This window comes from Drosophila elegans, unplaced genomic scaffold, assembly GCF_018152505.1.
Source record: "Drosophila elegans isolate 14027-0461.03 unplaced genomic scaffold, ASM1815250v1 contig_149, whole genome shotgun sequence".
Lineage (NCBI taxonomy): Eukaryota > Metazoa > Arthropoda > Insecta > Diptera > Drosophilidae > Drosophila > Drosophila elegans.
Window position 1 is genome coordinate 22,506,229 of NW_024545513.1, and position 22,536 is coordinate 22,528,764.

At 36.3% G+C, this 22,536-nt stretch overlaps 1 protein-coding gene across 1 annotated transcript in view; it reads right to left on the reverse strand.

Annotated features, from left to right (window-relative positions):
- Positions 1 to 680: 680 nt before the first annotated feature.
- LOC108135413 (netrin-B) overlaps positions 681 to 22,536 on the reverse strand; it is a 75,910-nt gene continuing 54,054 nt past the window's right edge. Inside the window, exons 3-8 of the mRNA XM_017256120.2 lie at positions 9,034 to 9,222; positions 7,998 to 8,147; positions 7,795 to 7,908; positions 7,658 to 7,723; positions 6,733 to 6,964; positions 681 to 6,134 (exon numbers count right to left, since the gene is read on the reverse strand). Coding sequence (XP_017111609.1) covers positions 5,993 to 6,134; positions 6,733 to 6,964; positions 7,658 to 7,723; positions 7,795 to 7,908; positions 7,998 to 8,147; positions 9,034 to 9,222 — 893 coding nt within the window. The 3' untranslated portion in view covers positions 681 to 5,992. The remainder of the gene's footprint in view (positions 6,135 to 6,732; positions 6,965 to 7,657; positions 7,724 to 7,794; positions 7,909 to 7,997; positions 8,148 to 9,033; positions 9,223 to 22,536) is intronic.

Consider the following 22,536-nt stretch of genomic DNA (forward strand, 5'->3'; position numbering starts at 1 on the left):
TTAATATAGATTCTAGGCGGGCAACCTATCATTAAGGGATGAAACTAAAGGAATTTAAAGTAGTTTTTTATTTTACAGTATTTATATAAATTAAGGCCTCTTAACACAGCCTCATTTATCAGTTGAGTTTTAATTAATGGTCATAAATATACACAAAACTATGTTATTATAAATTATTTATTCAAAACAAACAGCTGACTTTTTAAATAAGTACTATAAATTAAAAAAAAATAATAGAAAAAAACTAAGTAACAGACTATAATATGTTTTTTAAAACATTTATTTTAGGTTTTAGACTTTTAAATCAATATTAGTATATCATATATTTTGTTAAGCACAAAGGCTATTTTTCTTAGAATTCCAAACAATTAGAAAGTCCTACAATAGTAAAAATTAGATTTTGGGCATATATCAAAAATTTTAAAAATATAAATACTAGGCGGTTTTTTATTTTGAACAAATAATTTTAAAAATAGACCTAATAATTAGTGGTTTGTTTTTGCTGAGTAAAATATTTTTATAAGCACAAGCCTTAAAATAATTCAAAGTTAAACAAATTTAATTTTCCTTATTATAATCTTATTTATTTCTTATAAATACAAATGCTTACCTATTTTATAATTCCACATACATAAGCATAACTAGTGCCTTCTGACCCCCAGTAAGTACACATTATTTAGTTTGATTTCGTTATTAGTTTTATTATTATTATTAGCAATTTGTCCACTTAATTCGATTAAACTTTCATGCTCTTTTTGCTTTATTTTCGGTTTTTTACTTTTTCAAGTACACATAAATGATACATATATATAACTTGGATTCTCTTCCATCTGCTTGTCTTTGATATATTTTTTCTTTTGCCACAAAAATTGCATACTTTATGTATTATGATTAATCATATTTTAATATTTATTTATATATATATATATATATTATATAAGTACCAACTACAATACTTTAATATCAGACAATGTGAATTCCTTTTGCTTTCTTCTGCTGCCATTGTGTGTGTGTGTGTGTGCGTGAGTGTGCAATTTATGGATCAACATAATAATTACCAATAATCGAAATTGTAATCAATTTATCAATATATATATCTATATATATAGTTCTATCTGTTTTACCGTTCCTTCTGCACTCGTTACGATTTTTGAGTATTTACAAAAAATCTAAGATAAAAAAAATTGCTTTCTTTTGTGTTTTTTTTTTTTGTTTTTTGATTATATTTATGTTTTATTCGTATTTATGCGTTTTATGTATTCCATTTTTTTAGCTTACAATATGAATAATTCGTTTTGGACACACACGCATGATATTCATATTAGTCTGACAAAAAAAAAAACATTATTTAATAATTAATCGTGTTTATATGTGTGTGGTTGAAGGATATGTGATTAGTAGGCATTGCTTATTGCATTTGCAAACCAAATAGGGAAGTGATCTACAGGAAAGAGAGAATTTTGGATGGTCAAAACTTGCATTTCGGTTCCCATAACATATAAATACATTTTAGCTCTCTGGCTTTCTCTCCTTGTGTATTCGTTATAATTATACTCAGTTTATGTGTATTAATTTATAATTAAGATTAGGAAAAAAAGGTGTAAATAAATAAACGGCTTGACATATCAACTAATGACTAATTTGGTTATGTTTGCATCTCTCTTTAAGTACTTGTTCAATCTTTCGAAGAAATTTCATTTTGTTTTTGAATTAGCGGAAACGGAAGTCAATTTGGTAGCTTGGTGCTGTTTTTGTGGTACGAATGGGGGTTTTTTCTGTGATGTTTGGTGGGCATTTCAATTAGTATTTTTTTTGTATTTTTTTATTTTAACCAAATGCTAGTTAACAGTTACGGGCCATCCTTTTACTTTTTTTTTTTTTGTAAAGCCTCTCGAAGCGGTTAAGAGATTTTTTATCCACTCAACTGTCGCTGCGTCAATTTATATGCTAATGGGGCCTGCATCCTATTTAAAATACATATGCGACAACACGCCTGTTGCCACGCCTCCACCCCATTGTGCGTTAAATGAACGACAAAAATTGCGAAAAAACCAACAACAAAAAAGGAAAAAAAAAGAAATGAGAAGAACCCAATTTATTTAAATCTATATGAATGTTTTATATCTCTGTGCGTACACGTACATTATATAAATTAATATGTTTTTTTTTTTTTTGTTAAGGGCCGCTTGCTCGCCTACATATGCGACTGGCCACGCCCCCGAAACCGCCCCCGCCTCCGCTGGAGAATGCCGCTGAAAAATTCAGTTAACGCAAAATCTCATTTAAATATGCATGAAGGCATGAAGCCGGCCACAGTCGACGAGACCAGACCGAGGCCACAATTGAATTTCTCATTTCATTTCCCCTTTTTTTTGTTCTGTTGTTTAATACTTTTTCCAGCATTTATTTAATGTTTTTTTTTTTTTGAGCTTCAGGTAAAAAGGGGTTGATCCAAAATGATGAGGGATGAATAAGCTCTAATAAGGTCGAAAATTGAAGTCAACAAAATATAATAATAATAATATGAAAAAAAAAAATATTCGAATTTAATTACAAGTAAAGCTGTTTGGTTTTAATCTTTGAGAAAATATATAATGTTGTGAACAAATTTAATCAGTTAATTAATGAATTAAGCAACAAGAATTTGGCGTAGTTTGATATGGTTTGCTTTTATTTTAAATTTAAAAATGTAAATTAAATTCAATGGATTATTGCTGCTGGTAAAGAATTTATCGGCTTACTGACTTTTGCCTACCAAACCATTTCAACAATTCATATCCCCGTTGCAGTGCATTATTGTGCTCAAAAATGTGAATAAATGTATACAGTTAACAGTTGACAATTTTGCATTTATCTTGCTGCAGGACATTTTTCCGAATGATTGTCCATGTGTGTGTTTGTCGGTGGGCACACGTGTGTTCATGACTCATACGCCGCGTTGGCCAGCGGGAAACTGAAAGAGAAACAAATACGGATCCAGATCCAGATCCCTGTGACATGGCCAGAGTCATAGTCAAATTCAGAGCCAGAGTCAGAGCCAGAGTCAGAGCCAGAGCTAATTATGCGTCCCTGGGCGGAGAGTGAATGCGAACACAAATCTCGGCTTAAATGCCGCAGCATGTTAACTGTCCAACTGTGGACTGTCCCTGCATAAGTTGCCCCCATTTTGATTTATCATACATCATGGTCACGGTCTCGGACCTGAATAACTTGTGAGTGGATGTGGAAATGGATGTGGATGTGGATGTGAATGTGGATGGGAATGGGAATGGCAATGGGGGGATATACAACACATCAGAATCGGACGGCCACAAAAGACCCAGAGAGTAGGTGTCGTGGCAGCCGTCGAACCCAACCAAAGTCAGCCAAAGATCTCGATTCAGTCACTGGCAGGCAGGCAGGCAGCACATAAACACGAAAATAAATTCATTAAAACATTTATCAAGTTCGACACTTGGCTGTCATATATCATGTTACATTTTGAGCCCGAAACATGTTTAATCCGCAGCAACATCGAAAAAATGTAACTGCAATCGTCGGTGGTTCGCCGGTTTTTGTGGGGGGGCATGCATATCAGTGGCTCAGCCCACGAAGTTCATTTGTACAGTACACGGACAAAAAAGTGTTGATTTTGGATGTGCCATCATCAATGGTCAATATAAAAGACATTTTCTATTGCATTTGCGTTAAAATTTATAATAGAAAGTGGGCACTTTAAAATAATCTTGAATAAAGATTAAGATTTAAAATTGTAAAATTTACAGCCCCCAAGCTTTGTTTGTTTGTTTCGACTGTTTAATTTGTATTACGTGTTTCTTGTTGTCTGGTGCTTTGTTGGCTTTAGCATGTGATGCTTGTCGAGCAATACAGTGAGCACTTACTAAAGAAAAAGCTGTGATTACCCAAAACAACAGACCACTAGTTGTTTATAATAATTTTTTACTACAAAAAAGATAGTCAAATGTAGGAAAATATGTTTTTATACAATTCTAAAATAATCAGGTAAATATATAAAACATTGAATTTAAGTACTTTTGTTTCAAGTTAATTATGCCGCAAAGTGAAAGATTTTATGTGTATTCTTTTCCCTTACTATCAATGTGAAAAATTCGTCTTATGATGGGTTTCACTGTACTAAGGGGCTACCCGGGATGAGTTTCAAGTGTTGCGTGGCCTACACATGCTCCAAAAACAAGTTACAACCGGTCCCCACACCGATCCCTTAACACCTTCCATCATCTCACTCTTGACGCCTTCGATTCGATTTCAGACAGAAACAGAAAAATAAACAGACTGAATGCGAGCAAGCGAGATGGTGAGCCAAAATCGATGCGCTACCAATTTGCATGCATAATTCAAATTGAAAATTAAATTCAAATAAATGCATTTTAAATGCGTGTTTTGCCGCTGTGGCTGCCTTGGTTTTTTATTGATGCATTCATCAAACAAATTGGTATGCAAAAGCGCGTGAAAAATCAACTAGCATATTGTCAATAAACATGTGCATAATTATCGGCAAAAACACTGTTTGCATAAATTCTTGAGAAACGTTTTTCTGCTGCACAAAAATGCACGAAATAATACCTGAAATAAAAATAAGGAAGAAAAATATGAAACTTTAGTAAGCCGTAGTATAATTACACTTGCAACTTGGTCAACAACAAGTTTGTACTGAATATTTATCTCCGATTTCAATAAATTTAAAACTATTAAACCAAAAGAATACTAGAACTTTTTTAATACTTTGAAATGAAATTGAAGCAGACAGATGGTCAAATTTAAAATACCCTCGGCAAGAGTAAAGTAAAGTACTGCAAGCAAAAATTGTTGGACCAGCAACAAATGGTAAATGTTTAAACAGGAATTTAGCAAATATTGGAAAGTGAATTTGATTACGAGACAGATGGTAAAAAATGAGAAAACGGGGGTAAGAAAAGTTTGCTATATAAGCACTATCAGGGGTATGCTTAGCAAATAAGAAACTATATCAATAAACATTGACATTGAAAAAACACACAATGATTACTAATTTTCAATACAAATAAATAATGTCATTGGGACAGAAAGACAATAAACACTAATTGTTGCCTTAAGTTTTCCTTTTGAAACAGTTTTGATTTGGTTTTTTCGGCGATTAGCATGGAAATAAATCCATTTGTTTCACTATTTTCGGTCTTATAACATTTCAGGTTTTTTTCACGGTCATTTTTTGTTTCAACTCTAAAATTTAGTAAAAATTTAATGTCAGGTTTTAATGGAAACCACCAAAACTAAATCTAGAAAATAATTGGGTGACTTTTCGGAATCAAAATATTACAAAAAAAAGTCTATTTATTTAGTAGCATCTATTGAGTGACCCTGATGAATGGTCATCTGCCAATTGGTGAAGGTTCGTGTTGTTGGTTTATGACTGCACTTATGTGTCGACGTGTTTGTTTTCTTTTTCTATATACTGCCCCATTGCCACCCAAAATTTGCATTTGTTGGCCTGTCTAGAATTGCAACACGCGACATTTTCACTCGATGTTTCGGCTCTTTTTCGCACTTTTTTTTTTAATTTATAACTGGTTTTTATGGCCAGCATAACGCCCATCCATTGGCACGTAACTGTAATTAGCATTTGGTGTTTCACAAAAGGGGATAATACGCAGTGTTGTCTTGTTTTCCGATTGTTTGTTTTTAGGTCTGTGTAAAGCGCTTTATAGACTAGAGACCGCCCCGGAAGAAGGTAATCTAGGGAGGAATTGAGATTATATAGATGGGACTCCGCGACTATTTCGGGGTTACTTTCGGTCGGGAATTGCTGATGATAATGATTGGAGTTGGGTGGGGCGGAGCGGGGGGAAGGGGTTGCTCCGATTCGATTAATTTATAGCATGATGCCGAAGAAGGTCAGAAACTTGAGTAAACTGTACAATTTATACAAAAACCGATACCTAGCCAAGTGTGTGAAATTGAAATCCGCTCTGACATATTCCGTTTCCGGCTCGATTCAACTGCATTTGCGTGCGCGCCGCTGGAAGCGCTTCATGCGCAGCGACCACTCGTCCTTCCATTCCAGGACCACCGAGCTGGGTCCTATGGCCAAATACCCAGGCGCCGCCTCCGAGTCACGTCCAAGGATGAGATACGATCTGCGGGTGGAGAGGTTCGAAGAGGTTGACATTGGTAAGTTCCAAGTTCCATAAACCCAATAAACGCAGTGTGAAGAGTACTTTACACTCTTTTAACACCCATCAATATGTACAATCAATTACCATAAACAGATAAAAATTGCATTTTTGGCCAGTTTTCAGGAAACTTATCAAAACTTTAAAATTGGATATAAGTAAAAATATTCAGATCTACTAAAAAGTCGGCGTCTTCTTAAGATACAAAAAAAGTTTGAAAAAAATTAAGTTTTTTAAGGCTTTTTTTTATTGAACCCTTTGAATTCTTTGAATTCTTCATGCAATATAAACAATTTAACTATTCTTCTGCTTCTTATGGAAAACAAAAAATTTAAAAAAAAAATCAAATATAAATTTAACAATACAAATTCGAAGTTTCTTCAAGTTAAACTCATTGAATTGTATCTCTAGATTTTATATAATTTTGTAGTTGACTTAAATTAAATTGCATGCTGGAATGCGTCTACCCACCCAATATTGATTCACCTACTGGTTCTTAGAATTCTTATGAATGAAACACAAATGAATCGTTTCGGATATTGAATGATTGTTGTCTACTCACTTGTTTAGCTTTATTTTGGGACACTGGCACTCGATGCTCTTGCGCGGCACCAGCAGCATCATGTTGCCCCTGCCCAACAAGGAACTGGTCGTGCCCGACATGGGATTCCGCTTGAAGATCGTCTGGATGTTGATCTCGTACTTGTAGATCTCGTTCTGCCGCTCAATCGAAAACTTTTCCGTGCTAATGTCCTGGGAGGCGCGATCGTGGCCAATTACTTTGGCCAAAATGGCTGTAAATTAATTTCAAGTGTTTAAATGCTAATAACGGATTTGTAATTAATGGCCAAATAATGATTATAAAATGAATTACAAACGAACTATATTTGTGTATAAGTTTAAAGTACCAGAAAGTTTTTAAGTGAAGTTTTAAAGTTCTCATAATTTCTCAGTTTAAAACCTATTTTTAGATTAATATGAGAAAGATAAAACGAGTTTAAAACCTGAATATCCTTAAACAAACTATATAAGTATTGATGGACTTCATAATGGACATACATTTAAGGTCATGAGTGAATATAATTTTTAAGTCAATGATTATTTAAAAATTGAATTTGAAGAGTGTTATTTTAGATTAAAATAAACCTTTAAAAATATACAAACTTTCTTAGTTTTAAACTTTTTTTTAAAAAGACGAAGAAAGCCTGATTTAAAGAAACACATTTTCTAAAATAAAATATTAAAGCAATCATGGACCTAATAATGACTATAAACTTAAGGTCACGAGTAAATGTAATTTTTAAGCCAATGCATTGAAATTTAATCTAAGGAGTGCAATTTAAGATTAACACTAAGCTAAGAAATATTAAAAGTAGTTTTAAAACTGCTCAGTTTCGTAGATTGTCTCCGTTTGAAACCTTGTTTTACAATACCATGAAAACTAAAAACAGAGCCCCAAAAATAGCAAAGTGTAATTTATAACTCACCATAATCTTCCATGCAAAACTTGTTGAGGTTGAGCTTCTTGGGACTCGCCTTGCACTTGCCGCAGTCTGTGGGGCGTAAAGTTTGTAAATATACAAAGGCGGATCAAGAGCCGACGCTTTTCTCTCAGTGTACTTACACTTCTTCATTTCCTCGACCTGCGAGCCGCCGCCGTCCTTGTAATCGCCCGTGCCGCCTCCTCCACCGCCGCCAGCACTCTCGGCCTGAATCATATTTGCGTTGGTGGGCACTTCTGTTGGGTGGTAAAAAAGAGGGAGGGGGGGAGATTAGGGACTGGGAACCATGTGGTTCCTAAGGATCTGCTCGTAGAACGCCACTTACTGATGCAGGGTGCCACATGGGAGCGGGTCTGCTGATAGCCCCGGGCACATCGGTTGCAGGTCAGTCCGGTGACGCCCTCCTTGCAAGGACACTGGCCACTCAGGTGATTGCACGTCTTGCCCGTCGAACCCACCGGATGGCAGTCACAACCTGCGAATCGAGGGGAGGTGGAGAAGGTTGGCGAATCAGAAGCGGGCTTGTCATCCTCATTAGAGCGAGGCTCCATCTATCCATCTATACACACAGCTGTCTGTCTGCCTGTCTGTCTATCTGTCGGCCTGGTAGACAGCTTATGGGACCACTGATTGATGACAGCTTATTATCAATAAAACCGGGGGCAACTTGGGAATGCATGGGCAACTCAGTCATTTCTGTGCTGTATAAGGACAGCAGTGGAGACAGGCAATAACAACTACAGGCAATAACAACTACACGGTTTCTGAACCAATAAGAAATATTTCAAAAGCGATACTTGTACTTTTCACAAGAAAAGAAATCTAAACTTTTAAGTGAACAGTTCTTAGTACAATAATTTTGCTTACAAAATATTAGAAAAAGTATTCTATTAAGTTATGTTTTTAAATTTTAACAATAAACAAACATATTGAAAAGTAAATTTTGAGGTCGTAGTACTCTAGAAAAATGCTAAAGAATTTTTGTTTGCTATATTTTGTAGGTGCAACTTTTTTATTCTTTGCTATCAATGCTATTGTTATTTACTTAATTAATTTGAACGTGTGAAAATTAATGGATGAAGGGCATACAAATTTACGTCCACGTTGTTTATTTTTGCAGGCCTAAGGTTAAGCAGTGCCAAAAATAAAAGGTAAGGCTTTATTGCTACAATTTTCATCTGGCAAACTTTATATTTGTATGCATTGCAGCCTAACTGAATACCCAAAAATCTGTGTTCCAAGCGGCAATGAAAAGAGGTAAAAGCCCTACACCGAAACACATGTATATCAAGTAGTAACTGGTGAAGACATCGTGCTGTCTTTCATTCAATCAGCGGGAGACTGGAGAAAGCGAAACTTACGCTTGCAGACTTTGCGATGATTGGGCGGCTTGGTGGCATCGCGGTAATATCCCTCGCGGCAGTAGTGGCAGTACCGTCCGGTAGTATCGTGTTGGCAATTGTAGCACACTCCTCCCGAAACTCGGCCGGATAGCTTATACAACTCCAGGTTGAAGCGGCAGCGACGGGCGTGTCCATTGCACTGGCACACTGGAAAAACATACGAGAAAGGTCATAATTAGAAAGGGGAATAATCAAGGATATATATTTGAACTTATGCATCATATGTCATTTATTTGGGGATGAAACAATAAGGATTATTAGGAGAAATGAGTAGGGCAGCGACGATATTGGTTGTGGGAGGCTCAGAACAAAATAAATAAATATCAAACACATTTTACCCAAAAAAAATGTACAAAAAAAGTAGTACACAAATATTGTCGAGACTAATTAGATATTTTGCAATGCATTTTTCATTTGCAATGTCGTTGTTATTAAACTCCACAGAATAAATAAATCCACAGAATAAATAAATAAATATCATGAAAATTGACTTAAATAAATAAAAGCTATAATTTTAAATGCACCTTAGATTTGGCAACATTTATCCTTAAAAACTTGTGCTAATAAAAAGAGCTCCATTTAATATTTTTTGTGTAACTCTAACTTAAATTACTCGAGTGATAAAATGTATATATGCAACTTCACTCTCATTAACTCATTTGAATTCTCTATTTGTTTATTTTTCTAGTAGAAAACGGAAATTTGCGCCAAAATAGCCTTGCTTAAAGTTTCCACTTAAGCTTTCGCAGTTTAACCCAATTGATAAAGGATATCACAAACAGTTTGCTCCATCGGTTTCCAATAGTTTCAGCAAATTACGGTCATTGCCTAACGAGCTTAACCCGCTCCTATTTTGCGAATACCAAGGATAGCACCATCGGGTCCAAGGATGGCTAATCATTTAATGGCAGTCCGGGACGTTTTTTCCTTGGAATGGATGGTGGATGGTGGGATCGTGGATGGGTGGGTGAATGGGTGAATGGCTCCGTACATTTCATAAATAATTAATAATGATGGGAAACTGTTACGTGCTCTATTTTTCGGACAGGTGCGGGGGCAGCTGAGCCATCCCCTTATCCCCTGTCTTGCTTATGATTGATTATTGTTCTTGGTATGGCTGCTGTGCTGTTTCCTTGATTGATGAAAAAACCAGCAAGGATGCGAGTTGGGATCTTGTGGGATGTGGTGGGCCTTGATTGGATGGAGTTGACTGCTGCTGCTACTGCTACCTTTTGCTTATGTTTTTTATGGCATTTTTTTCGCTGCTCTTTATCGATTTTGCAGACTGACCGCCCACTTGGTCGCCGTAAATGTTTATTTAATTAGTCGGAAAATATCATAAAATAATTTTGGCAACTAATTGGCAGCACTTGACTTCAATTTATGGTGTTTCTTGAACGAAACTCTGAGGTTGCTCCTCCGCCCCCTGAACTTTCTTTCGGTTATTCGCCACTCCCTGTGGGCAAAGGCATTAAGGGTGATTTATATACAAACGCAGACACACACGTGTCCTCTTTGTAAATAAAATGCAGTGGCGGTCCCAGTTTTAGCTCCAATCATGCGCTTTTGCGAAGCACTAATATTTCGAAATCCATTCAAATTATTTAACACAAAAATATTTGAGAAAAGATAATTTTATATGGGATCTCTATAAACACATATCATAAATAATTTGTATCTTTAAATATAATTTTTATATCAAAATTATCAAATCGATATTCTCAAAAAATCGACGTGATATTTTAAATATTAACTTGGTATTTATAATATTGCCGTCGCAGGAAATAATTTTCAATATATCGAAGAATATTTTATATGGAAAAGGCGACTTATCTTTTTTGATGTTTTAATTTGCGAGGCATAATAAGTAAGGGTTCAGTAAGGAATATTTTAGGTATGACAGTGTGCTTCATAACGATCTATAGCGTCTTAAAAGAAAATAGTAAAATTGTAGAGCTGAAATAAAACGCTCCATGTATGAAATTAGATTTAATTGACCATGATTATTTAAGTATTTTTTTTTTAAATTTTAGTTTTCTGAATGTGAATTTCTAAATTATTGTACTTGTTTGTGTTCCGTTAACAGCAAGATTTGTTTATTACACATGGATTAATTTCAAAGATCGCAATAATAATATAATTTTACCCCATATAATAGAATCATTTGAATTATTAATTATATGTCATAAATAATTGAAAGTCTTACATTTGCATTGCTATTTTCTTGCCCTCGGTTGTTGTTACACAAATGTATTTATGGGTATTGTCCGCCGATGCCCACGCATGTGCGCCTGTGGGGGGGTTTTTTGGCAAGGGGCTCGGGAGTTGGTGATTGCCTTTGGTGACTGGTGCGACCATTGTGATTGCTGTTGCTTCATATTTTTCATATCTTATGTCTGCATCATCGACGAGCGACGCGAGAGTGGAGGGCTGAGGACTGACAACAAAGGAGCTGCCTGCCGAGGAGGTGGGCGTGGCAGGAAGACAACGCGGATGGACGTTCGCTTATTTGGCAAATAATAACAACAATAATAACAGCAACAACAATGGACCCGGAGTGCCAGACCGACTGAATCTCGAGTTGGAGCGCTGATGCCCAGAATACTTATCAAAGGACCTTATCCTTAACCCTGCAGCAGGCGCACATGTCGCATGAACCCCCTCTTCCCCCAACCATCCATTCATATTGTCATCATCATTGCTTCTTCTCGTGGTCGCTGCACAATTTTAAATGGATTTTATTCTCGGTCGTCACTCAACTTCTCCGGGGTCAAGGCCACGATGTGGGCAAAAAGGGGTCGAGCACTCGAGCACTCGAGCATTGCGAGTATGAGCTCGATTTTGACTGGAGGAATTATGATAAGGCCACAAGGCCATTTTAAATTTTATCTTGTGTCCTTCGCTCTCTTTTGTTCTCTAGTAACAGATCTCCTTTTGATAAGGTATAACTTTAAGAACCTAATCAAATTTTGTTGACAATATTAATGATTTTATTCAATTTAGTTTTCCGACGCTACAAGTTTATTAGAATTACTGTAGAAATATCATGAGATTTCCAAAAAAAAATAAGATAACTGAATATTAATATGTTTTAGGCAACTATTTATATTACTGATGCTTTTAGAAGTATTTATTTATTTAATATTGATTAAAAATTGCATTAATGCTAATGAAACACTTTTAATTTTAGGTTTTAATGTGTTTTTCAAAATAATAAGCATGAATATAAAGTGTTATTGCAATGACCATTGCGTGCATTAATATATTAAAAAAGTTTTCACTATTGCCAGAAAGCAAAATATTTATTATATTTCAGGTATTATTTGATTGAACAAAACCATCCCAATTTAATAAGAATTTTATTGACTTTATTTAATCGCTCACAAAATAATTATTATTGTTTTGAGCGAAGAAAAATGAATCTAAATATTATGATTATTACTTCAGCGATATTTTTTCCGTTGCAAGTCGGATAACTTTTTTTGTGCAGCGTTCTTAAAATATATTGTTTTGGTAGCTTATTAAGGGAAACGAGATAAGTCAAAAAACTAAATTTCCAATTAAATAAATATTCTTTTATGAAATTTGGTTTTATCGGTATGTCTTAAAAAACTTAATAAGCTAACAAGATAATCTAACACAAGAATGCTGCCCAAAAAAAGTTACTTAATACAACTTTCAGCGAAATTTTTTCATCAAAAAAATATCACTTAAATATAATCATCCTTAATTATTTAATTGTGATTTTTATTATATTACTTATAAAGATGCCATGTTATATTTTCTAAAAAAAAGGTTTCTTGATAATTACCCAGCGAGTACACAAAACAAATCAAATAAGACAGCTCTTTCAGTTCGATGTTGTCTGTCTTTCTGGGTTGCTCACCCAGAGTCAGGATTATTATTTTCATCTTCGTCTCCGAACCCATTGTAGTAGTTAACTCCTGCGTCAATATGGATCTTATTAAGAGCTTTTTCTCCTCCCCGGCTTGCCCATATCGCTTTTAATGATAATAACAATGATAATATCCGCCAGTTGAAGTCCACTTTTCCACTTTCCCACTCAATCCCCCTTCCCAATTCAAATGGCCTTCGGGGACGCTACCCATTGTCGTTTTGCCATTGACACGCATTGTAATTGAGTTGATATTGCGGAACGATAAGCCACAATTCAACGAGACGGGCGATGAAAAGCGGACAGCGAAAATTCAACAGGGCAGGGAAAAATTCCACTGGCAGACAATTAGAAAAAAAAAAAAATAATAAAGAAAACCCCAAAGGCAACAAAAACTCGAAGCTCCCGCCGATTAGCCAAAGTAGCACATAAATTTTCGGTGGAAATTTGGTGTGTATGAGAAGAGGGGGGAGGGGAGGGTTGTGGATTTACTCAAGCATGGAGCAGAGCGTATGGGATGCAGCCGATCGACTTAATTGGGTAACAATAAAACGCATTTTTACGCGAATTTCCTTCACAGTTCATTTGGCACGGCCCCATTACGTGTTCTCTGTTTTCAGTTTTCAGTTTTCTTTTTTTTTTTGTCTTTTTTGTGGAGAACCTCAATTACTGGCCAGCGAAATTTGCACATCTTGGCAGAGAATGCCGTTTTTTGATATACGGGCCAGGCCAGGTCGAGGCAAAGACCCAGACCCATCGGCTGGAAAGAAATTTGCAGGCGGTCGAGAAAAGAAAAGTTCATAATTTAGCTGCAATTTTAATTAAAAGCCAAACACTCGGGCGGTTGGGGGGAATCTTTCGATGGGGAAAACGGGAAAAAGTGGTAAAACACATGCTAGCCAACAAAAGTGCGAAAACAGCAACGTGCTCACAGATAAAGGAAAATAAAGGAAAACATGTGAAAATCATTTTGCACCCAGTACCGACAGAGAGGGGGTGTATGGGGTATATGGGGTACATGGGGAACATGGGGTATGGAATGGGCATGATGAGGCACGGCGCCGACAGATAAGCCGGGACCGGACTGGTCCAGGCCCCGTTCATAAGTCCACAGAGTCTGAGAGTTATGGGCCCGTTCGTTTGTTGTAAAACGGCACAGAAATTATGGGCGAAAACCAAACAGGCCTCAGTCAGACTCAACGACAGCCAGACCATTCCAAGCCTCCTTACAACCATCCATAAACTGGCTACAAAATGTCTAAATTTTTTCCATACGATTGTATGCGGCGAAATGAGAAAAAGTGGGAGGTGCAGCAGCAACAGAAACCAAAAAAAAAAAAAAAAAAAAGACCAAGGGGAAGTAACACGATATGATATGATCTTGAGTACTTGTATTCACATTCGAACTGAAAGAGGCGCCAGACTGTATCTGCCGAAGAATGGACGACTATAGCATCTCTCCAAAGAGGGAACATTGTGGCCAAAAGTGAGCGAATGGAAATGCGGAGACGGAGCACGTTCCCATAAATCATAAAAAATATACGAGTGTGCCGCGCCAGGGTCAGAAAATACTCGGTTCTAGATAGTGCAGATAGCGAATTGCAGCCATAAAACACATAATGAAGCTTAATGGTGAGAAAAACTGTTAGCAACACTGTTACTCATCAGAAGCTCTCATCATTATGGATGGAGTTTACCGACCTCGAGGAATACGATTCGTTTTTGGAATATATGGAATGCCTTACAATCGGTTCTTTCGAATTTGAATGCAACATGGTAATTAGTACCGTAAGAGCAAGTAAACGGTCTGGTCTTCGTCACGAATTAAGTTTAAGTTTTCAATTAAGAAAACTAATAAATGCCTCTGTGAAATATACATTTGGAAATTAATTTAACATAATAATTAGTACTCGAAAACTACATTTAAGTGTTAATTAGAGGTCTGCAAAATGTCATTAAAGAAGTTCGCATTATTTTGAATTAAGATTATTGACCAAATATAATAAGTTTTATTTAAGAGTTTCATCGATTATATAATTAAACGTGTTACTTAGCACTCAAGACTTATTTGAGTAAGTAAAGGGTAAGCTTATCAGTGCAAATTAATTTATAAAGCTCAAGGAATAAGTTTCAATTAAGAATTCTATCGACATTGTATGACATTTAGTATTGTTAGCGCAAGTAAGATTCTGGGAATTATTATTAACGCTTTTCCTTATTTCACATTTTCCAACTGTATTAAAATACTGATAAAATCGCTGCAAGCTTATGATCAACAGTTTGGGGAATGCGAAGTTAGCTCTAATAATTTTGATTATTTTCCATTTTGTCAGGCTCGATTTGTGTGTCTGTAGCCACATAACACACACGCCCATTGAAATAAATTTGCCGTATCGCCAAGTTTTCTACCCAACGAAATTTTGCTTTGCCTGCACAAAGAGTTGCTTGTTGGCATTGTCCTTGCTTTTCTATTTTTTTCCCGAGGACCTGGCAAATTTTTGTGAGTTGCTTTTTTTTTTTTGGTTTTTTTTCCCTTTCCCAGCAACTTTGTGTAATTTTCTCGCCCGTTGACAAGAAAATGTTGCCTGTCGCGCCTTCGGTATGTTTTCGCTTTCATTTCGACTCACGTTCTCTTTTGGGTTATTTTATTTTTATTATTATTTTTACGTTCTGGCTGCTTTATTTGGTTCGACGGCGATTTGCGTGGTTTGTGTGTTTTAGAATTTGGTGTGATTTGAATTTTCAATGGGATGCCCATTTCCGAGCACAAGCCGAATTCAAGTAAATTTGTACGTTGTAAAAGTGGGGGAGGGGGAGTGGCATAATCGAGTGATGCGTGAAGGCAGCGTGGAGACTGTGTCGCTGCCAATGATTTCAAAAATGCTGCCACGCATAATTTTATTTATTTTTCAATTTTTCCGCCCTGCTACTTCCCCACTCGCCGATATTCGTCGTTGAAATCGCTGAGATGTCTACGTCCTTAAGCACTTTGCTTGCTTTTCGGCTAAGTCTGTTATGATATCCCCTCGAACGAACGTGTTGACAGTTTTTCGCATCTCACTCGGTTGTGCGATGTTTGGCTTGCCAAAATATTTGCCGCTTGAATGGCAACTGATTTTTATATTTAGCCCGAGAGTGCATTTCCCGCACTTTGTGTTCCATTCTCGGCGCAATGCTGCGACTACTTAGGGTGGTCTGTATTTTCCTCTTTTTGGTTCGTTTCCAGAATGCCGAAGGAATTTGGTTTAACATTTTTGTTGGAACAGCATATGATATTTAAGGCCCCACTGAATGTTGGTAAGGACAGGGGACATAGCAATTAATTTATAAATATATTTATTATTAAGTTTTAAGAAACGTTAGCTATCAGTTAAAGTAAATGCATATCCAATTAAATACAATTATTGGCCTCATCGAAAAATGTTTTATATGAAAATATTAAATTAAGGTTCTAGCTTTCAATTTGTGAGATAAAGTTTAGAAGAAGTCAAACAGAACAGAAATTTGCTTAATGAATGTAATGTTAATTTTGTGAAGGACAAATCTTTACAGGCTTCGATTCGTGTAATCGAAAAGAAATATAGTAAATTCGGTAAGTTAGAGATTTTGAAGCAGATAAACACTAACATTATGTTGAAAAATTAATTGATTTTAAAACGGAAATTATAGTTATGGTTAAGAAATACAGTGGAAAAAAAAACTGCCGACTGATTGTGGTTAAAATCCAACCGTTTATTTAAACAACGCCCTCATAAGGTAAAAATGTGAATTTATATTTAATACTGGCACTTCCATCGATTTTATTTAATGTTCTGTTTAATTTAAAGTCAACTTTATGTATGTACGTTGCTTAGGATGGAATAAACTTACTTTCTCCGCATGCAATTAATTCCCAACTAGAAGGAGTGTTCACTGTGGCCAGCTGAAAACTCCGGTTTTCCCTCGGTAATTTCCTTTCAAATGTACATAAGTATGTACAAAGACTTCAACGCCCTCTTTTACTCCATCGAAATAGCGGGAAAGCGGGAATTGGGATTCTCCCACCGAATGTGACTGGCGAAATTGGCTTTTGCCTGCAAAATTATTTATGGCCAAGTGGGCGGGGTGGCATTATTGCTGTTGTTGCAATCGACACCCCCGCAAAACTGGCAACCGATGGGTGACAACTGCCGCGATTATGACGCTGCCAATGATCATCAACGCAATGATGACGCCAACACGCAATTTGGCAAACAAATTACGCCAAAAATGTGCATTGGGAAACAGAAAATTGCAGGCCCAAATCGGAGCCAAATCGAGTCTCCCTTCCATTTTCAAAAACCCACCGCCCCAAAAAACCATCACGCAATCCCGGGCCAAGCAAACAAAAAAATAACAAAAAATAAAGCATGGGCGTTGATAATTGAATTGAAAACTTTTGCCTCGCATTCGCACTCATTTCGATAGGAGGAGAAAAGAAAAGCGCGCTAAGACGCCATAATTCGAGAGATTGTGCAACTTTAAGGTCTGCAGTTGGAAACTGGTAAATGGCGGAGGGAAAGCGGAAAATTGAAATTGGGACGAGGCGGCGGCAGTGCCAAATGAACGGGCAAAATTATTCGAACACAGCAAAACTCATAATAATTCAGGATGGAGCAAGAGAGGGCCGCCATAATAATAAAAGGTATAAATCAGATTTAGCCTTATTCAACTCCTGGCAGGGTGCTCGGCCACTTTAACGAAGCTGAGATACTTGATTGGCCACTTTTCCCCAGAAGTCAAGCTGAGTCGAGGTGTTAGGGAACGGTTCCTAACGAATTTCTAGGTAATTCCAGTGAAATTTATTCTTCAGTTAACTTTTACATCTGCTCAAATTGGGCAAATCATGGGAGAACAAATGCGGATTCTAAGAGCCATATTTGCGTAATATAATCGCAAAGGTTCAGAATTAATTGTGATATAGATTACCGGACCTTAATCGACTTAATAAAACGCTAGCGTTCGTTCTTAATTTTTAAATCCAATATTCCATGTGTGAATAGTTTCTTAAGATTCTTAATTTTATTTTTGTACAGAATGTATTAATTAAACACTCTTAACTCAAATTTATCTCATTAGTACTTTGGGATATTTAATTCCGGTGTACCCTAAAAAATATATTATGCGACTTTGTTCAAATTTTGTTAGCACGTTCAATAAAGAAATAAGACAGAAAGAAACCAACATTTTAGGTAAAACATTTTAAATGGACTTTTCTTTATTGGTTTTCGTTCATTTTATGAGTTCGACCTTAGATAAATAAACAGAAAAACGTAGTTTTCGTATAAATTGGCCCAATTTATAACCGGACAGATGGTTTTTTTAGGAGTCTTTGCAAAAATGTGCATAGCTTAATAGCTATCAAAGCACTTTAATTTTAGAACAAGAGTTAGTTAAAAATTTAAGCAAATGTTTAATTATTAAACCTAAAAATCATTTTAAAAAATCAACTTTTTAAAGGGTTATATTTTCTTCTCATTGTTATTTTTAAAAAGCTATTTTGGATTGAAACCATCGTAAATATTTTTTATGGTTGTATGTCCATATTTTAAGCTACCAAAGTAAATTTCAATCTTCATGAAAAGTTTTTTTATGGAATATATTTGTGATTTTGAAGTGAATTTGTACGGAATTACAAATGAAAATATGAAATAAAAATTGTATATCGAAAAACAAGTAGTTGCAAAATATTTTGTACTATGACAACCCATTTAAATTTCAATTTTAGAACCCATATTACTCTAGCCGCATTCTCTATGCGATCCATTTCTCTTGGCCTTTTTGCAATGTCACTTGGCTTTAAAGGGGGAAGGGGTCTTTTGAGACCTTGGTCTTTGGTATATGGTTTTGGTTTTGGTTTCGGCTTGGGTTTCGGTTTGAAGAGGCAAGCATTTTTATAAGACATAAATTGTGTGATTTAGCTAAATGCGCTTCATGGACTTGGCCGGGTAATTTGTGGCCTGCCAGGGTCGGGTGTATGGTTTGGCAGAGGAAAATTCGTGGGCAGGGGGCAGGGGGGTAGGGAAAACTGCAGCAGCATTAAATTACACTCTCATGCAGGCCCACATCCACATCCCAGACTTTTGCATCCAGACAGGGCGACTCTACGACTGCGACAAGCTCATATTGCTTTATGTCTATGCCTGCTGCCTTTTCCCCCTTTTCCCCTTTTGTCCCCCACCACTGGGTAAGCGCTTTTAATGGGACATTTTGTAAGTAAATTGCATTAATTTCACAACTTGCCTGCGCAAACTCTTCGGTCGCAATGAAAAAAAGTCCAAAAAAAAAAAAAGGGGACTCGTTCCGGAGACCAAATGGCAGCCAAAACGGCCATTGCCGTTGTCAATGTGCCATTGATGATGGAACGATTTATGAGCTCCGTCCAAGCCTCGATTACGATTGTGAGAAACCGGTCGCGGATTCGATTTCGATATCGTTGACTTCCAGGTCTAACCAGACTCGGTCTTGGTCTCAGTCATAGTCTCAGTCTCAGTCTCGGGCTCAAATCAAAATGCAATTAAAAGCAGAGGATCGGTCTGACACAGCGGGAAAATAGTAATAGCTTCGGCAATTGCCCCTCGATCGCATCCAGTAAATGTCAAACGAGTTGGCCGAGTGAGCCGGTTAGCCACTAAAATTCAGAACGACGGCTTTTTTACAGCTGTCTAGATTGCTTGAAAGCACTTGAAGGTGCTAGTCAAAGTTTAACGATTAAGTCCTGTGGTAAATCCCAACATAAACCATTTATTTATTTTTTATTTTCTAACTTTACTAATCAAAATGGCTTTCGTTTTATTCGATTCAATCAATTCACTTTAGCCTGTGGGCCTATTTGTAAACTCCAGTTGAGAATCTTAAATCGTTGAAAAGTAAGCCTTTTCAATTTAAGAATAAATTAAGTTGATTAAAAAAGAGTTTACAAAAGAAAAAAAATTGTATTTGCAGCATAAAATGTTATTACTATAACCATTCCAATTTACAATTCTTCAAAATAAATATTAATGTTTTGTTGTACACCAAAAATTGTTATCAAATGGGTAGGACAAGTTAAACACCTTTAAAAAGCAAAAAACTATTTAACAAATTCATCCTTTTCATTGATAATAAGATAATTTGAGGGTCATTTATGCAGATGTAAAAATAGAACTTCAAAACCACATCCTCTAAGGCATAATCCAGCTCAATTTGCGTATGGCGAATGAAAACTCTCAAAAACCCATAAGTCGTTGAGCCTTTTGCCGGAGTTATTCCCCCTTCAACATTTTGCACCTAATTGAAGAGCTTACAACTTAAATTGCCACTCGATGAACTCTGTTGTGGCTTTCGGAAAAGGCTCCTTCCACCGCCTCCTGCTGATCTACATTTTTCCACCCCGACTCAGTTTTCTAATCTTCCTGCGGGGTTGCAGGACGCAAAGCGCTTCTATTTTCCCTCTTTATTTTCATGCTCGTTGTTTTGTGTGCACATATGCGGACACACATGCAGACGGTAAATATGCACGGGAATTTGTACTTGTACCCATTATTCGAAGAGTGAGAAGGTATATGACATTTAGGGAAATGTAATCAAAAGAATTAAATTAATATAGCTTACTTCTGTCGAAAAACTCTAAGATTTTTGTACTTGTTTGTACAAAAGTGTTTTTAGTTTGTATTTTTTTTAAATATATATAAAAGTTAATAGGGTGTATCCTCAACTTCTTTTACTCTGGTTTCCGAATGATTTTGCGTATTGTGAATACAGCAAACGGAAAAATGCAAAGTCAAACTGCTTAAAATGCAAAACTAAAAGCTCTCAAAGTGTGTGTGTGTTGTGTGTTGTGTGTATGCTAAGCGGGAAACAAAAGCTATTGGAAAACATAGAAAACCCTTTTGCAAAACAAAGTGCAACTGCAGCGGAGCCAGAGGTCGCAATTGCGAGCATCTGCGTATTGACAAAGCGGAAAAGCTGTGCAAAATAAGCAGCATTCTACGTAAGCTTTTTCCACCGCACCTAGAATGCAGCACCATCACCATCCTTATTTATCCTTAAGCCTTTTGTATGGCGTCGGGGAGTCAAAGGAGGTTTAAAATGTCACACCGCAGTTTTAACCCAGAAACATAAATATTGAGAGTGCTTAATGCAGGGAGAAGTAATGGTATTTATAAACAAAGTAAGAACGTATTATTCCAATAGATATAAATTTGCTTGGATTACAAATTGTTTACTATTCTAATAAATATGTATGCTGCCGTTTCGAAAATTTAATAAATAGTCGGTATATATTTTTCGGATTGTCTTATGTAGTTGCAATAATAAACTCAAGTAAATGATTAGACGATGTACATATGTATAAAAAGTTAAATAAGTAATCAAACGAGTGCTGTTTTTATTACATTTTAAATGCTAAAAACATGTGTGTATTAAGCAAAGCACCACGACGGCGAAAAGCTTCCCTAGAATTAGGGGTTCCTTTTTATTGAATGCTTTTATTCAATGTGACACACTTGTTGCCAAAGGTCAAAGGTCAGAGGGTGTGCATACAATATGTGTGCCAAAGCTAATTGAATTGATCCTTGCTGGCGCGAGGAGAAAAATCCATTAGCTCAGACCCGCCATACATTATCATCTTTAACTTTTCGTTTGAAGGATTTAGGTTACGCATACGCCGTGTGTGACGAGGTGGCATCTTTGTCGTTCACGGACGCGCACAAAATGTATTTAACTTAATTTAGTTCGAGTTACCAAAAAAAAGCTTTTAAAAGTCACAGCAAACAGGCAAAACAAAGCAAAAACAAAACAAAAGGGACGTGAGCAAAAAGTTGAATATAAAACACGAGCGAGCGAAACCAAAAGACAAACACGAAACAGAAACAAAAACAAAAGTTTCGGTCGGGCCAAAAATATAAAACACAAACTTGTGTGGGGAAAATCGGGCGGGTGAAATGTGCAAAAGGCCGGGTGATAGTGGCGTGGATTGCGGAACGTTAAAATTCATTAATATGCACATATGCAGATTAAATGATTAACTGTATAATGCACAGGATCATTCGCCCACCGACCGCCAGTGAAAATTTGACGGTAGATTTCAAGATTTTCCAGTTGCCCAGGCCACCAGCAAAGGCATCTTGTCCTTCACTAACAACGGAATATCCGGCGGTAGTCCTAATGAGGGACCAGTCCTAAGCATGGGATTAGTTCGCAGCGAAAAACAAAGAGGAAACCATGGTCGAAATGCTCCCAAATGAATGACACACCAGTTATACGCTTGATGCTTATATATTGTACAGACAAGGTTACTCGGCTCTGAATATATTTACTATGGGTGCTATAGAATTTGGAACAGATCGATCTACAGAGCAAAAATGTCCTTAGATTTAATTATTTCTATGACAAATCAGCTATGCGCTACCCTGCATTTGACAAGCATTCTTAAAATTTGTGTGATTGTTAATTATTATACAGACAAACTTATTCGGCTCAAAATTAATTTTTTGTCGGTGCTATTGAATTTGAAATAGGTCAATCTATATATACACAAATCTCCTAAACATTTAATTTTAATTATT